Genomic DNA, 18,615 nt, shown 5'->3' on the forward strand with positions numbered 1-18,615 from the left:
AACTCTTAATGTATGACCTGGTCGGTACTTCTGTCACCTCCTCAGACATATTCGTACAGATTTGGCACAAACTAGTCTTCACTTATCCCTGCAGCCACATGCTCTTTCAATACGTGGGAAGGATAGTGAAGCTGTTCCAATGCCAACTGTAACAACTTCCTTGGCATAGCAACCTTTCATGTGCTATCATGTCGCCAAACCAGATCAGTCGGAGACAGAGAGCACCCTCTCCTCTTCCACAGATCTATTTCAGCGTCTGGTGCTTCCCCTTGCAGCTCAATTATTTGTAACATTGCAATTGCGTTAAAACACTCTGGCAATGCATCTTTCTCTTTGCTCACTTTCCATACTGCTATTAGGGATATTTATTCTTCCTTGCCAGGGTACAGCACATGTGATCCCTCTGGCAGATATGCTGCTTCATTTGCTGCTCTGTCTGCTCTTTTGTTTCCTAGTGAGATACAATCTTGCCCTCCTGTATGTGCTTTGCACTTTATTAATGCTAATTCTATTGGGAGTGGTAACATTTCCAAAAGTTCTCTCAACAATGCTGTATGTTGAACAGGAGTTTGTCACTTCTTTGAAACTCTCTCCTTTCCCATTTTGCTAGTCCGGAGTGTACTATGGAAGTGACATAAGCGGTCTGAGAAGATGTTTACTGCTTGGCATCCGGACATGTTTAGTGCTTCAATTAGAGCCACTAATTCTGCTGCTTGTGCAGAGTAGTGATTTGGCAATTGTGTTTTTGAGTACACTATTAACTCCTCCCTTTTTTGTACTACCCTTCCATACCCCACTTCTGCACATCCAGAGTACCTCTGTCCCGTGGTTTGATCAAAGCTGGAACTGCCATCAATGAAGATCATGTCCCCCCCCACTTTGATCACCTCTTCCTTAACTAGGGGGTTACCTTAGCTCCTGTCAATGCATGCTACAGAGTCATGCACATTGTCTCCTTCTATTTCTTTCTGCCATGAACTCTGCTGGGTTTATTGTTCTGCACCTCACAACTCCTATTGCTGGGTTGGTTAGTATTACCTCTTACCTTGAAGACCTCTGTGCACCCCATGGTTATTGTGAAAGCCTTTTCAATAGCAAATGTAGCAGCGGCAAGTGCCTTCTCACATGGGATGTCTCACTGCATTACTGCATCTAGTGACCCACTGTAATATGTGATTGGCTTGTGTCCCTGACCTTTTTTCTGTGTCAGTACTGCTGTCATTACTTTTCCATCTGAATATGAAAACAGGTGAAATGTTTCCTTGTAATTGGTAGTTGCTAACACTGGTGCATTTGCTAGTTCATTTTTAACTCTTCAGAATTCACATCCATTTCGGCCGTCCATTTTCTGTATGTTTTGTTTTTCCGCGTTTCCTTTAGTGCGTGAAACAATGGCCTGGTGTACGTGCAATAATCAAAAACCCATGATCTGCAATATTTGCACATGCTCAACAATAGTTGCTGCTCATTCACTGTTTTTGGTTGTGGAGTCTTGTGTATGGCCTCTACTCTTTCGGGTGTTATTTATCTCCTGTCTGCTTACACAATCTGACCCAAGTACACCACTTCTTGTTGACAGTATTGCAATTTCTCCCTGTCCACCTTGTATCCAGTGGAGTAACTTTGCTGAAAATGTTGGGGGGGACATGACAACTGAAAGAAAGGAGCAGGTTGGAAGAAGGGCGGATGGTGGCTCTGAGGGATAACCTTAAAATACTGCACCACAAGAGTCAATTGCCAACCCTCTGGTATAACTTTCATAAGACTGGTGGCGTATCTTTAAAATTCAATTCTAAAGACACTCCCGTCTTCTGAAACATATAACACTACAGTTGGTATTCACTGCATTGACAACAGTTAAAAAGCCTGCGCCCCCTCTACCTAAGGTGGGCCTGTAAGCAGGCTGAAGGGAGCTTGTGTTTGATTATTGCCAACAGGGCACTGACTCAGACTCAGACAAACATATCAACATAATACCTAATGAATACCTGCAAGATTTTAAAACAGCACATTAGGTTGCTTATTCTGATTTCATTAATTACTCGCAACATTCTGAATCATTAAAATTAAGGTTTGTTTTCTTGTGTTCAAATGACCACAAGCAGTAGCGTAACAAGCGGGAGGTCAGACCGGGACATTTGTCAGGGGTCGGCACCTCAAAGCGGGTGCCTAAAGGAAAAGGTGTCCCACTGGTAGGACAATGTGTGCGAAGCAATTCCTGCTCAGCACGCTTATTGTCCTGGCAACAGGACACCTTACCCTTTCTGAACGGTAGAGGTGTCCTGCCAGGACAATGTCCCAAGGAGCTCCGGTAAACAGAGTCCTCACGTTGCTCTGTGTTAAGAGCATTTCAATGTGAGCCATGAGGCACCGATGGGAGGGAGGGGGCGACTATTAGCAGGGACTTTGTCCCTTTAGAAATGTGTATGGGAGGGAGTGATCAGAAGTGATAAAGGTGCATAATGCTGCAGGCTTTATGAAATAATGACTATGGGGGTCATTATGAGGTGGGCGGTAAGGGATACCGGGCACTGGTAAGGAGACCGGTGCCGGTAATCCCTTAACGCCCAATTCCGGGGTCCCTTAGCGGGAACCGTAAAGGACGTGTGGTCTGACCACATATCCTTTACGGGTCCCGCTAAGGGACCAGGGCGCTAATAACAGGCCTGCTATTTGCAGGCCCGTTATTAACGCCTTCCCCATTCCCATTGAGCCCTATGGGGGCTCAAGTGGGAATGAGGAATGGTTGGTTGAATGGGGATTTACCGGGTCCGCACAACGCGGAATGTCCCGGTAAATCCCCATTCAACCAGACCGGTGCCGGACCCGGTATTGGAGGCAGCCATGTCGCAAATAGCGCCATGGCTACCTCCAATCTCGGAATGAGGGCCTATGGCTTTAAAACCCAAGGGGGATTTGTTAGGCTCACATTAATCTGCATAATGCTACTGTGGCTTTGCATGCAAGATGGGGAGAATAAAACTAAGGCCATATTCCCATTGCTCAACATAATTCTATGACAATGTATATAGTGTATGTTAAGTTTACTATGAAAGGCTAGCATATTATGTAATGTGGTTTGCTTTCGTGGCATTGCCAGAAGTAATTATTAAAGCACATTAAATGTACAGCAGAACCTTAAAAAAAACAGTTGCTTAAATTGTTCACATCCCAGTTTCACCATTTAGCCAAAGTGTGTGATCCTGGGCAATTCATTAAATCACACTGTGTATTATCTGAAGCTCTGTACTTTATTCTGATTCACTTCAAAGCGTATGTTAATATATCATGCTATTATAATGAAAAAGCCTAATGGCTATTGAGTTGCTCCATATATAACAATAGTGCAATATAGGTATTGTGCACAACTAAGTTACTTGCCACTTGGCTTACTTATGGCAACTTATTCTAAAGTCGCTTCCATGGTGCCTCTATGTATCAAAGACTAATGATGCTCCTTGCAATGTCCTTTTCTGTGAAGTCACTTCTGTTAGTGCAATCCATGTGCAAATTCGGAGCTTTCCATGTATTTTGCCCCAGAGGGCCTGGACAGAGCACTAATAGATGACTTTCCTGCATCTGCAATGACCCTGCAGTTTAATTTTTTTTATCTGTAAAAATGCCATCTGCCACTAATGTTACCAAAAAAGTAGATTGGGGTGGGCGTGGGCGGTTTGGGGGAGTAAATTAAAAGATTTACACGCACTGCATTTCATGGCTCACCTCACCCCTCACCGTTGCAATGCTGGATTCTCCCCTGACCCCAAATGTGATTGTCCAAATGTGCCCCTTCACTAAAATCAGCCTGCAGTGCAGCCCAGCCTTCCAATAAGCATACACACAGCTGAGCTGAGCTGAGCTCAGCCAGGCTCAAGCGGTCCCATTACATGATCAACGAATGCGGCCCGTGACCCTCCCACCAAAAGATGGGGGGGACAAAAAGGCATGCCACAAAAGTTGGGAGGACGTGTGCCCCCCACTAGAATTACGCCCATGCTTGTATCCTTTGGCAGCTAGCAGTGTCAGTAGTGTCACTGAATCCTTTCTGCACTCTTCTTCTGTTGTGCTGCACCTCGGTTCAAATACTACCTCTCCTTCGTTCTCTTTTGTTGCAAACAACTCTGTCATTTACTCCCGTCAATGTAGCATCAATACATAATATTGATGCCATTCCATGTTCTCATCAGTAGCAACCAGTATAATCATGTCTTTCTGTACTACTACTTCCTCCAATTAAATGAAATGAAATGTTATTTTGTTTATATCGCGCTTGTACACAAGTGTTTCAGAGTGTGTGTGTGCCTGAGCTAACTGAGGAGGGACAATGCGGCTTGAACAAAAACTTGTTAGAAAGCCGGAGCACCTTCCCCGCAATCCATGGCAACCATCCCAGCAACACGTGAACTCGATATACAGACACCTCTGTGTGTAGGTATCCCTCTCATTGCGCTGTGTGTATGGTAGGCCTGAATCAGTACTGCCACCCGGGCTGGGTACATTCCCGGTGTGGAGCACACCACTGCTTTTTTCTGAAAACGGAATAGTGGCGTTCAATTTGCTAAGTGAGTCCCTCCCCAGAATATTGATGGAAGTGTATTTTGAATACAGCAAAGGTGCTACAATATGCTGCGTCCCTATCGTTAAGGGCAAATCCTTTGTCAACAGAACTTTCCCGAAAAGCCTTATGTTCCCAAACTTTCATTAGATAATGGAAATCCTTCTTCCTTGATGCATGATCTGGTCACACCAGTATGTATACGATATCCCACTGATGTCCTATCTGAACTGCTACCTCTGGTTCCTCCACTGGGTCTTCAGTTACTGCTAGAACGGACACACTTGCACTCCCCATGGGCACCCCTATTGGGAAACAGTGTTTGCTGATGACACAACTAGGTTACCACCGACCACTGTCACTCCAGTATATTGGGCTATGGTGCTCTGCCCCAATATTGTCACCCCTTTGGGTATCTGTGTCTGTGCTGGTGCCTGAAGTATGCTGACTGTACCTTGAGTCCCCCCCCATTTCCCCATTTTATACCTGTATTTGTTCTTGGGTAGGAATTCCCTGTGTCTGTGCAGGCTGTAACTGCACTTGCTGCTGCTGTTGTATTACCTGTACTTGCTGTGGTCTGTGGCATGTAGGTCTGCTGTTGCTGCGGTATAAACTGCATCTGTTGAGGTGTCTGCGGCATGTATGTCTGCTGTTGCTGCAGTATGACTTGCATCTGTTGAGGTGTCTGCTGCATGTATGTCTGCTGTTGTTGCCCTTCCTGTGCAACTAGTGGACATGTTTGTACGACATGTCCAAAATTCCCGCAAGCGTAACATTGTACTCCAAAACGTTGGACATTCCTCTGTATCCCATTCCCCATCCACATGTGTAGTATCCTCTCCCCGTCTGATACTGTCCCATATATGCACCTCCCCCGCCTGCCTGCATAACCCCAGGTTGCTGCATGTTTGTGAATGTGGATTGCTGTGGCATCGGTACCATCCTTCACTGCTGGTTGGGTTGCAGCTGTGTGTAGCCTCAAGGTGGCATCATTGCAGCCACAGGAAGCCCCCTTGCTGTGTCTGAGTAACCACCACTTGCCCTGTGAGTACTGCTCCCTCCATGTGTATTTCCCCTTTTTTTTCTGAACCAACTTGTTTTCAGCCTTGGTTGCATTATCTTCTATCTCCTTAACCTTCTCCTGTTTTTTCTTGTAAAAGTGCACAATTGTCATCCGTAACTCAGGCCACCCCTTTGCCTCAATTCCCACTATTCTTTCCAAAGATACCTGTACATCCGCATGAGCCCCCTCACTAGGATATCGTGAAACAAAGGTATTTTTTCATCCCATGATCGCATGTATTCTGCAGGGTCCTTTTGAGGCTTCATTTTGCGAGCCAGTATAGACCCCATGTCTGACGTGTCTGGATAGAGCTCCTTCGGAGCCATCCAAACATGTGCTTGGTAATTGTTGAAGGGCGCTCCATCATGTATATTAGAGCTTAATTTTACCCCAGGTTATCTGGCCTGCTGCCATATTTGGTCACTTCTCTCACTGACTAATACTGCCAATAAACTTTTTAAATCTCCTATGGCCAATGGGATTCCCGCTGTCTTTCTAAAAAACATAAATCCACTTGCTCGCCCATGCTATCAACGAAGATAAACTGTAAACTAGATTATCCCTGTCCATTTCCTGCCATGCTATGTAATAAACCTCGCCCCTTGCTTTCTGTAAAAGTGGCATTTTGTGTGCGTATCCTGCGTTTATTACTGCAGGGTGGTCTTTTTGCTACCGCTATTCTGGTTTTCCTGCTGCAAAGCCTGTTTCCCCAGTCAACCAATGATTCTTCCCTTTCCTCCTCTTCTCTTTCGTGCCTTCTCCTTTCCTGTCTCCTATCTATCAAAGAGTGGGTGTCTGTTTCGTCATCTCTCTGATCGCTGTCAGCGGTGTCTTCCCAGTCTGATATTGTCTGCACTTCATCTGTCGTGTCAGTTTCACTATGGTCCGAGTCCCGTCCCCACTTGTCTATCTTAAATTTGATGCGTCCTGCTGTCCACCCCTTGCCATTTGTTCCCTTCCCGTGTTCCTTTCCTTTCTCCTCTATTTCCCTTTCCATAACTTTTTCTGCCTCCTTGAACACACTGTTAAGCTGTTGCTCAGCCCTCTTTTTTTTGTCATTTAAATATTTCCTCTTCGCTTTTTTTGTCCTTGCTGATGACGCTTGTACTGCCCCATCTTGCTTTTCATTTGTTCCTTCCTTGTCTTGACACTATAATTTAGGATTTATGTACCCTGTAGCTGGTTTTAGCAACGGGTAAATTGTATAGGGCGGTGGTGCACTTGCCTGCTCCTTCTCCTCTTTCCCCTTCTCAGTTTTTCTCTTTCTCATCGTATAATTTCCAAAGCCCCAGAATGTCCTGTCTCTTATTAAGTTTAGCTCCTTTATATGTAGCTGCTACTTTCTATAATATCTTTATCGAACATTCACACTGCGACCCACATTTGCCCAATGTGTTGTGTACCCACTCAAAATTATACTTTGATATTTTATCGTGATATTGGGGCATCCATCCAGTCGGACGTCATTGCTTCTGCCTTACCTTTTTCTTATTTCTTAGTAGAATATTCATCTTTCCTACCTTCTTCCTTCCCTTCACAAAATTAAAATTTAACTTTAAAAAAAATCACTCTTTCTTCAAACTACTCCACTCAATCAATGTTTAAATTTACCACTTTGCTTGATCGCACTACTTTTGTCCACTCAGGCCTTCTACACAGGCCCTGCCCTTTCACACCTCGCACTCAACTCTTACACATAGTAGCCTTCTCCACAGGCCTGTCCTTGTTAAATTGTATTAGTATAGAAGTGGCCGCCTCCACAGGCCCACCACCTTAACAATAAAGCCCTTTATTAGAGAGTTAAAAAGTTGTTACTCTTCTCCTTGCTCAACTGTATCATCAACCCGCGCTACATGGCTTTGCGTTATGTACATGTTAATTTGGCTGTGGCTCGACCACCCTTTCCACATCCACATAAAACGAACACTATGATCACTTTTCACAACACTAACTCTAATGCAGACTTGCCACCGTCTACCTCCCCCCTATCGGAACGGCAGAGCTAATATCTAAGACTAGTAAGGTCAATCGCCCTCTTCACCACTAACGAGGGTGCATCCTATACACCGTAAGAGTCCCTCCCGCCCCTGGCATTTTCATGCACGAGTACACCAACGTATCCTTTTAGGAGATTCTCCACTTCTTTCGACCTCGAAGCCTCACTTTAAAGGCCTGCACTTATGGTCAGAGGGAAGGCATAGCCGGACCATGGCAGACTTTTGGCAAGTGGCGTCCACGGACTTCTCTTGAGCGTTTTATACTGGCCAATGGATTCTGCCTGCACTCCTCTGGGAGTGCGGCTGGAATCCTTCACTCCTCGGTCGAACGGCAAAGATATCTCGCGGGGGCCTCCAAAGATGTATCGGGGATCGCCTCGTAGCACTCACCAACAAATTACATAAATACTCAAAAAGTAGTGTACGCCGGTGCAAGAAGTAATGCAATTCTATTCGGGGCCCTAGATGCAGCTGGGACAGCAAATTTAGACAGAACGCGGAACAGAACGGCATGAAAAGACACTAAAAGAACTGCCCTCGAAGTGAAAACATTTATATGATATGATATGATATGGCATTTGTAACGCGCCTATACACAAGTGTTTCAAGGCACGACTAGGCAGGGGAGGGGAACAAGGGGGAACAAGGGGAGACGGATAACGATCCTACTAGGCCAGGTGTCATTCAGATCGTGCAAGTGCAGAGGGGAATGGGAAAAGTGCAAGGGGAAGGGGAGAGGGGAAAGTGCAGTACATGGTTAGTAGAATACAAGATAAATAATAGGGCCAGCTGGTGGCAAGTGCAAGGTAAGTGCCGGGAGAAGGGGCTGTAGGAAACAGACAGTCCCGTGGTACAGGTAGGCAGTGCAGCGAAGAGTAGCTGGGCCAAGGATCGAGATCGGTGAGTGGCCCAGTTGCAGATTCGGTGCAAGTTCAGTGATTTTAGCAGGGGAGAGAGGGAGAGAAAGCAGAGGCAAAGAGGTTTTGAGGTGCTTCCGGAACCGGAGATGGTAGACGGCAAAAGAATTAGCATTTGCGATCGTGCAACATAGGAAAAATCTCCCCACACAGAAATGATTGGTTCTTGTACTTTGGACTCATATAAAAACCATATACATTTTGCTGGATCATTTGATCCACAAACCTTCCCACACCGCCCTCAATTACAATAATGCGACGCCACTATTCACCCCCAATTCATACAACACATAAGTATATGATTGAAACAAGACCACCAGCAGAACTTTATTATTCTGCCCTGGTCGCCGCTTCCTGTGTCCCATGGGAACAGCTACCCATCACGACATAATCCGAGCCTTGACTCATGGACCTACTGTGAAATGATTGTTGCATATTGGGAACATTCTAACCCTCGTTCCAGGGAACATGATCTGCGGGCGATTTGAAACTGCAGTGGGTCTTGCTGGGTTCACTAGAAAATCGCATTTCATAAATGGATTTTGAATTATAAAATGACCATATACTCTTTCACTGGCAAACCCTGTGCGCTCTAATCCATTGACCACGAAAAATAACTTCTGTGTTTTTCTCTGTACACTTGGCCAGGGATTGCATGTGCTAATGAACCGTCTGCAGTGGCCTTTACTGCAACTAAATGCTTTCACAGGTTCAAAACAAAGCAAGCTATTGGGGCCTATTTACATCGCTTCATTCTACTACTAGGTTTAATTATACTTACCTATGCCCCAGGGTTTATGGATTCGTTTTATTAAGCTTTTAACTCGCAGATATGACAAAAGGGCCTCCTCCCCCTTTAGAGTGCTACTCTCTCAGCTGATAAGTGTGTTCCTTCATACTGCACTGGACTTGCATTTTTATTACAAATGTATCACTTTGCACCATCTCATACTCGACCACCAATCCGGATTCTGAACCTGTTGCTGCAGGGAGATGACACCATAAATGTTATGGGCAATGCTTTCCACATCATGGACAAAGGGGACCCTGCTTATTCGTCCTAAGTGACCTTTTTGCTGCTTTCGAAACCATGGTCCATGAACCCTCCTGAAATGTCCCACTGCACAAATGATCTTTGATGCAACATTCAGGTAGTGGTTTGATTCTGTTTTCATATAAGATTCTGAACACCTTAGCATATCTACCCTCCATGTCTGTCTCTGCACTTAGATGTTTTAAGTCAATAATAAGTTTGTCAAACAGTGTGATATTGCTTCTAGAGTATGTCCAATACCCAGAAAAACACCTGCTCTGTCCCCAGAATGTAGCTATTGCTTTATGTGCATAGTGTGTAATAGAATGATTTTGGCCCTATGGCAGTGAAGATCGGCCAGGACCTTGCAGGTTTTTACATGGTTGTTTAAACCACGAACATTCCAGATGGTGCAACCTATAAACCCAGGTGTCTTAGTCATACCATTTCGAGGTACATGTTGTACCTATTTTTAAAACACCAGTGGTAAGTATCCCACTACAAGAGAATCAGAGTTGTGTTATGCTTTCTGTCCAACAACATTACTGATTTCTACTTGCAATAATGCATAATGTATCCTTTCCACCCCATCGTCACTTGTAAACCAAATTATGCCAGCAGAGAACGCCTATAACATGAACGCCTTCTTTTTAACTTGAAAATTCCAGCTAATTGGCATTCACCTGGAGGGACACTCCGAGCAAACTGGATAAGCCTGGGAGAAAACAGGTCTGAGCAACATTATGTATCCTATGGCGGTGTAGATCAGTGATGGGGGGGGGGGGGGGGGGTGGACGATCAAATATTGGTATTGAAGAATTCCATAGCCTCTGACAAAGTGATGAAGAAATGGGATTTGCTTTTATAGAGTATCTTTAGTTCCGCCTGGAATAGCATGACGTATTGTATCTGCTGGTCGAGAAGAAGTTTGCGGACATCATTGATGAATTTTCTTGAGGCTTGCTCTTCTGAGCTCTAGTCAGGGAAGGTTTGGATGACTGCTGATTGGTATTGCAGGTGACCCGTATCCCTAGCTGCTTTGAGGATCAAATCTCTATCTTGGAGATTGAAGACTCTGGCAATGATTCGACCAAGGCAGTAAGCCTGCTGCCGGGGGTGCACCTGGCGCTTTATGTATGCGCTCGATTTGAAAGTGTGCAGAGAACACCAGATTCCCAATTACCTCCGGCAATACCGTTTCCAAAAATAGTTCTAGGGGGCCAGCAGGAGTGGGTTCCAGACAGCCAAGTAGGCAGACGTTGTTGCGTCTGGAGCAATTTTCGATGTCATCATTTTTGGGCTGCACTTTACTTAATTTGGTCTTGGCAGCAGTGACTGATGATTCTAGATGGTGCAGTTTATCCTCTGTTACTGATATTGGCTTTTAAGCTTCTGTTAATCTGGAACACAACTTTTTGATTTTGGCACTTGATTCAACTTTATCGATGAGATGAGGCTGTCTGTGGCGTCTATGCTTGCCTGTAAGTTGCTGCAGTGAGACAGCTAATGAGTCAACAGAGGCTTGTGCATGTGTCTTATTGTCTTGGTTGTGCTCTTTAACTTCACTTTGGTCAGTGCAAAGAGGTCTTTTTTTGCAAAATTATCCACTGGCTTAATTTTTTGATGGACTTAATTTCCTTGTCATTCTAACTTGAAAGGTAAACAACAGTGCACACACTTGGGGAAAATTGGAGACGGTTGTGTCTTTAGCTAAACTGGCACTCCTTAGAGAAGAATAACGTATGCCACATTTAGTAGCTTACTGCAATGCAAGTGCTGTGAGCGACTATTAAACCAAGTAAGTGTCACAGAGTGTAAAGGAATCACCTTTGATTGGTGCACTAGCTGAGAAATGGCGGGAAGCTGAAGCCAATGTCCGTGATTAATTAGGCGCTCAGCATTGGCACTTGTAAACTTGGCAATATTTTAGGCCTTTAAGTTTGTTGTAAAAAGGCTAGCTGCTAGTGTGCAATTCTCAATAGGGCAGTCACTGCTTTCATCCAACCACTTTGCGAACGCATTGAGTTACAGCTCAATTGCCAGTGGGAGGCCCACACTGTGATCCGACCACCTCCACCAGGCACTAGCAGTGGCTGGAGTCTAGGGTGCGGCAGAGCTCTGATTGCTCTTCTCCCACCTTGTAGATCAGCTGCGATCAACTCGTGGCACTCACACGACTCCAAGTGCCTACACACCTTTGTGTCCCGCTCGGCTTCCGGCCAGTGCTGCGTCAGTCACTGCATACAGTCGCGCAGTCAGAAAGGCTGCGACCCTAACCACCTGCGGAATGGTGAGTTGGAATGACTGCACACTACAGCTCCAAGTGGCAAAGGTGGTTCACTGCACTTCCCTACAAACTGTTTCAGTGGAAAAGCTCTTAAAAAAAGTAGGTGTTTGTGGGATCGTTTCAGCTGGTGCCTCTTTTAGCGTGTCCATTTACTTCAGTCGCTCAAAAGTGCCCCCTCGGGTATTTATACTTACTGTAACACAAAAGTAAACTGTTGCACCTTTCCATTGCTATTGGTGAACCTGTCAAACAACCAACTATTGATTGTTTTCTGACGTTAGTCCAGTAAGTCTACATCCTAGTTGAATACTCACTTTAAAAGAAATGTCTTACTCTGATTTTCATACGAGTGTGCTTCTCTTTATTAGTTGAGAACTTAGCCCCACATGATTTACATTCACTTAGGGCTGATTGGCCACCGTACAAATAATACAGACCCTAAAACTCATACAATAATGTCAACATTCCATGAAGTACAACAGGAAATACATTTAAAAACAGTAGAAGTACATAAGCAAAGTAAATCCATAAAGAAAAAAGCTAAACAGAAACATGACGTCCAGAATACAATGAGGCCTATTCCAAAGATTTATGAAATTGCAGGATTTTAAAAAACTTCCCGAAAGTTGGAATCAAAGAAATAAGACCGATGGAAATAGGCAAGGAAGTCCTGTGATACAGAACTCTTCCTCAAAGTGTAAGGACATCCTGGGATGGGGAGAGGCTTGCTCTGTGTAAGGCTTGACCCATTAAAGGGACAAATGTCTCAGCGAAAGAAAACCACTGGAGGAGCGGAATGTATAAAAGAGACTGCAGGGCCAGAATTTTCTATGGTCCTTATCGGGCACACGAAGAGTAGAAGAAATGTGTCCTCATATCCCATAAACGTCCAAAACCTGCTCATAGTGAAGAGAGCTGATTTCAAAGGTATATTGGCACATTCAGGCAGTTCAACCAGCATGTATTTAGCACCTTTACTATCACATAGCACAAGTGAGTACAAGGTAGTTTAGAAGGACTTCAACGGTAGAAAAGGTGACGTTGTGCTAACTCAGTTTACTTTTTTAAAATACTGTTCGATTCATGTAAAAAATAAAAGCGAACATGCAGATTCATAGATTGGGTGACCATGGTGTTGCTGTCACTGGCTATGTTAAGGAGCCAAGACAGAACCGGAGAGCCTCTCTTCCCTGTGGAAACGAGAAGATATTACATTTTTCACTGATTACATTTAAGGTTAGCTGCAGCAATCTAGATCTCAATTACAGAAAGTCATCACCTCATGCACCACCCACCAAGCACTGTACTGTGTGACGTCGAGGTACGGATGGATGGATGGATGGATGGATGGATGGATGGATGGATGGATGGATGGATGGATGGATGGATGGATGGATGGATGCCATCCATCCATCCACCAAAACAAGTGAACAGATCTCCCAATGACTCCATTGACCACCTTGTTGAAAGACCATCATTTTAGAAATAGTAGTTTTACTAGTGTAATTTTTGAAAGAAGTAAATTGAATGTGGACCTTTTATTTGTATTTTACAGCCTGGGAGATGCAAGTGTTAAGGCAAATATCCGTTTTCTCTTTTAGGTTCTAAGAAGCTTTCTGAAATCTTGACCTTGGATAAAACTGTGATTTGCTCGTTGGCTCCAGTGATTAAATATCTCAAAGAATTCAATTTAGAAAAGATCCTCTACAATCCCAGGTATGTTTTCTAATGCATATCCTGGCACTACAAATGGTTGCATGAATTGAGTGTTGTGTGCACCCATGACTGACCTCATTTATATATGGAAGTGTGCTTATTGTTTAAGTTATATGTGGCGGAGTAGATGTAGATAAACCAATGGAATAACCTTTTTCATGTGACTAGAAAATCTTTGTTTCATTCTCAACTTTAATGTAAGTCTGTACTCTAAAAACAATGGATGGGTAGTGTCTGAATCACATGCTTATTTTACTTATTTTTATTTCGCATAGTAAGAGTATCCATTTATTGTATAATGTAGGATGTTGGGAATGCTCATTACTTTTGAACTTCAGCCACCCTGATGTCGGTGTCTCCTAACAGCCCACCCCTTTAAATTGACCCACGATCCAGTAAGGCGCTAGGGACAGAAGTATTTCTGTTTGGGGTAGATCAGTGGAGGCAGAGGTCTGAAGAGAACTAATTTCTGCACAGTGGTTTACCCAACAACAGGCTTGTGAACGGGGAGGCCAGATGTAGGGGAAACTGGCAAAGGGACTGCTCCATCCATCAACAGAAGCCATGGTAAATCTGGAATTCGGCAGCTAATCTCATTGTAGATCCCCTAACCGTGAGTTCTGAGGTAGAATGCATCTGTCAGTGGATAGCCATTTTCAGAGGCACATCTACTGAATAGCCCTACTCTTTGAATGCAAGGTTTGTCTGCACTTACAAGTGCATTTGGTGCTCTTGGTATATATAAATTAGAATGGTGAAAGCTTAGCACAAAAAAAAGAAATCCACATTTCTCCAAAGTTAGACCGTCTGTCGCGAAGTGCCAAGGCCGAGTATGCTCGTCCTTTTTGCATAGACTTACATAATAGCCTGGCACTTAAGGGGTTAATCCCATTAGCTAGTCATCAGTATTGATTCAAAAAACCTCCCCTAGCACACCTGCACTGCATCATTCATTTGCACGAAAGAAGAGAATATTGTTTTCACCTCGTTGTACCTGAGCCCAAGCAAAAGTTGCACTGCAAAAGAGCTATCCTATTTACAGTCTCTTTTGGCATTGTCCATCTCAATTTTCCTTAACATATGCTGTTGGAAAGGTTGCTAATGTCTATTAATGTCTACAGACAAACCTGCAGTGAGGTGGTTAGCCTCCAACAGGCCAGGACAGAGACCATACCAGGTTCCAACATAGCAGGAGAATTGTAGTGTCTGGTTCCATCTTATTGCTAGTAGCAACATAATTTGAATCCTGTAAGCCTCCATTGGCCATCTATACGGTTTGCTGTAGCCCCAACAGTGCATCAACTGAGTTCAGTTTCTGGCATTATCTCATATACATGTTGAAAATCAACCTTTTTGTTTTTTTGTGTTTTAGAAAATAAATGTTCGTACAATGTTTAAAAACTATATATTTTATTGAGTTTTAGAATAACAAGGGCGAACAGTGAACCCTATAACATGTCCCATTAAATATGCATAAAACCAGTACAATACAACATAATCCCTGAATATATTGATACATTCTCCCCCCACTCAATTTGGTTGCTCTCTCCTGTTTATGCAAAAACATTGACATCTGGCTGCCAGTGGCCCAAAACATCTTCACACCCCCACTTGAACGCCGATTACTGGGTTAAAATGTGAATGCCAACCAACATCCTGCATTGTTTAAAAATATATCTCTCTTAACCCACTTCAATCGGAAACTCAATGAAACTCTTCATAGTGGTTTTGCATCGGAAGAGGTAGTGAGAACATTCCATAGCTGTCCCCAATCGACCAAAAGACCTTACTGCAATTCCATCTCTTTATTATTACATAGTATTTCCTATTCAGCTATACACTACCTTTAATATCCAGGAATTAGTGGTCCCCTGGGGCATTTCCACAATATTGAAATCCTCCAGTTTGCCTAAAACAGTAAACATTTAGCTATTTTCTTCCTGCGCTTGTCTTTCTTACTCCCCATCAACATTCCCAGCAAACCAAAGGATGGGTTGCAATTATAGGAGCCATGAAGCTGTTTGTTGATCCTCTCTACCACCTCTTACTAGTAACACTGAATCACTGAGCATTCTCTTGTGTGCCAAACCCCACCCCCTCCGAGTTGTAGCAATGAGTTGAGTGCATGCATCTTCCCTGGGGCCATATACACCATATGGAGGAAATTAAATTGCATCAATTTAAATCTGGCCTTTCTGGAGACCACCTTCCTGTGTGCCCACATTTTACACCATTCCTTGTCTGACAACCAATAACTCGTCTTTCCTGTCTTCTTTTAACTTTAAGAGCTGGAATAGGTTTCCCGCTTAACAACACTTTATGAATCTGTGAAATCACTCCTCTCCCATCACCTACTGAACAAAGGGGCAGCAGCGGAGTGAGCTCTGGTTCTTCTGGCTTATTCCAAAATCCAGCCATGCTTTTGACTACCCTAGCTTAATTTTTAAAAATACCCTTTTGACAAACCATATTTCTTCGCCCATTGTCAAATGGAAGTAAGGAGCCTTCCCTGAAAATGTCCTCCAACGATCTGCAGCCAGCTTGACTCAAATTAAACATACTGTGGAGAATCACTAGATGTCGCCACTTTTCCCAGAGCGGGGGGCAGGGACGTCATTTGGGGTTCGCGGAGGATAGGCGGCCCAGCTGCAACTCCTGGGGACTCGATTGCTACCACAACTTTAAAAACCCCATCAGGGTGAAGGCTTGGCCGGGGAGGCACTCAGTAGGGGTTGGCGTTGACTGTGGCATGTGGCACATGCCACATTCAGCTCCAACCCCATCTCCTTCGGCTTCCTTGCAGCTCACAAACGGAAACCAGGAAGCTGCATGAGCTTCCTGGTTTCTGTTTGTGATCAGTAAGAAGGCTTTTTTTTTTAATATGATGTGTGTTTTTGCATGTGTGAAGTGTGTGTCAGGTGTATGTATTTGAATGGTGGGTGAATGAGATGTGATGTGTGTTTCTTAATCTTCTGGGTGGGTGGGTGTGTGCCTGTGTAGAAAATGCAATAGGTGGATGTAAGAGAAGGTGTCAGTGACTGGTGGGGTGTGAATGAGAAGTGTTGTGATGGTGCGTTTTTGAATGTTCTGGGTGGGTGGTGTGTGCCTGTGTAGAGAATGCAATGATTGCATGTAAGAGAAGGTGTGACTGGTGGGTGAATGAGCATACATGTGGTAGTGTGTGTTTGAATGGTATGGGTGGAGTTTGGTGTTGTGCCCATATGGTGAATCCAGTGTGAGTGGGTACGAGAGGAGATGTATGGGTTAGTGACCGGTGGGTGAAAGGGAGTGTATGCGTGTGTGTGTAAGGCCCTGGGAGGATGGGGATCATTGGAGCATATTTGCCACATCCTTTATTGACTTTGCATGTTTTACTGGTATTTTTGGGCAAAGGCAAGTTCATGTGCATCATTCCCTGGCTAGACTAGCATGTTGGTGCAGTCAGCCTAGCCATTGCTTACTGTGGCATGACATTTATTACTCGGCATCTTTAAAAGAGCAAACATGATAAGTAGTGTTACCTCGCTTGACTGATGTTTTGGTGTAGCGGCCTGTATACTCTTCACTGTAGCACGACATTTCATTAACTGAACATCTATGATGAATCAAGCAAGGTAAGTGTTCTTATGGGTTTAGACTGACTTACATTGGAACCAGTTTGGACAGGTTTTCCTAATGTGACATGTCACTTGTAATGGCCAAACAAACGTGAGTATGTCCTTACATAGGAGTACTGGCATATATTGGCAGAGCCAGTTTTGTGCCCAGTGTCCGTAATGATACTATAGAAAAATACTATAGAAAAAAGTCTTAAATCTAACATAAGTATGGTCTTATATGGCAATGCTAGCATATGTTGTTGGAGCCAGCATGGAAATGTATGGGCACAGCGACATATATCACAGGGACTGGTATGATAATGCTTTGAGAAATACCCTGTGCACTTTTTCTGAGTTGCTTCTATTGTACTTTTTTTCATGATTTACCCTACAAAACCGATTTCTGGACTTTTTCCCACATTGTTGGCCTTTTACCCAAATTTTCCCAGAAAGTGTGCTGTATAATGCACAATTTTAACCCATTATTCAAAACATTTACTCTGGAGAGGGAGAAGAATCCCCCCGGCTTGCCCCTCTTTAGTTCGTGCTCCTTTGCTATTCTCCGTAGCAATCACATGCTTGTGGCAAATATTTACACCCTCCAAAAAAACAACTCCCCATTCTCTCTGTTACGTTAAAGATTTAAGCTTTGATTTAAAAACCTATTTACTTTTTTCACTTGCAGTAGTGCATGTCCCTGCAGCGGCATAACCATAATGGATTTTGCACATGGGTGGTGGTCCGGACCGGCCCAGGGTGTGGCGTGCCCTGTGCTTTAAGGAGCTTGGGGGTAGGTGGACCCCGCAACATGGCCCTCAGGGGAGCTGCCAAATGTTGTGCTACGCCATTGGGCACCACTGGGTATGATTCAGTGCCCGCCTTGAAGTCTGTCAGTGAATCCCCTGGTGAGAAGCAACTCATGGGTGTTTTCAATTTTAAATAACTCTGTGGTGCTATGAATTTGTGTGCAGCAATGATAGTACATTAAATGGCTTTTTAAAAAAAAATCCTCTGGCAACCAGTATTGTCCATTGAAGGACAAACTGGAAGGGAGTCGGAGCGCATTGCAGGTGCAGTGATAAGGAGACCTGGGAATGAATGCGAGGGTTTTTCCACTTCTGACTGGCCTTTATCACTTTTTGCATCCTTCACTTATTATATGCTCTTCAGCCGAGGGCAGCCATAACGGAGGGAGGCGGGGAAAAGACCCCATAAGAATAAAGAGGCTGGTAAGCAGGAGAGCAGTCAGAACTTCGATCCCCGGGTGAAGTAGTCTCGCTGGAAGGGAGGACGCTCCTCTCCAGACCCCGTTATTGCGCATGATCTCTTTGCCTACCTGCTTTGGGACTAAGCAGTGTTTGTAGTGGCCAAGATGAAGGTGTCTTCACTAACAGTGCTGACAAAGACATATATTCCTATCTATATCCCAATATAACTAACTACATGTT

The 18,615-nt window shown here is 44.1% G+C and overlaps 1 protein-coding gene across 4 annotated transcripts in view; it reads left to right on the top strand.

Annotated features, from left to right (window-relative positions):
* MSH3 (mutS homolog 3) overlaps positions 1 to 18,615 on the top strand; it is a 2,767,116-nt gene that overhangs the window by 734,203 nt on the left and 2,014,298 nt on the right. For all 4 annotated transcript variants that reach the window (XM_069627552.1, XM_069627549.1, XM_069627550.1 and 1 more), the window contains one exon: positions 13,454 to 13,568. In XM_069627552.1, the coding sequence (XP_069483653.1) occupies positions 13,454 to 13,568 (115 nt within the window). The remainder of the gene's footprint in view (positions 1 to 13,453; positions 13,569 to 18,615) is intronic.

Source organism: Ambystoma mexicanum, chromosome 6p (assembly GCF_040938575.1).
Source record: "Ambystoma mexicanum isolate Mex_15411 chromosome 6p, UKY_AmexF1_1, whole genome shotgun sequence".
In the NCBI taxonomy this organism is placed as follows: Eukaryota; Metazoa; Chordata; class Amphibia; order Caudata; family Ambystomatidae; genus Ambystoma; species Ambystoma mexicanum.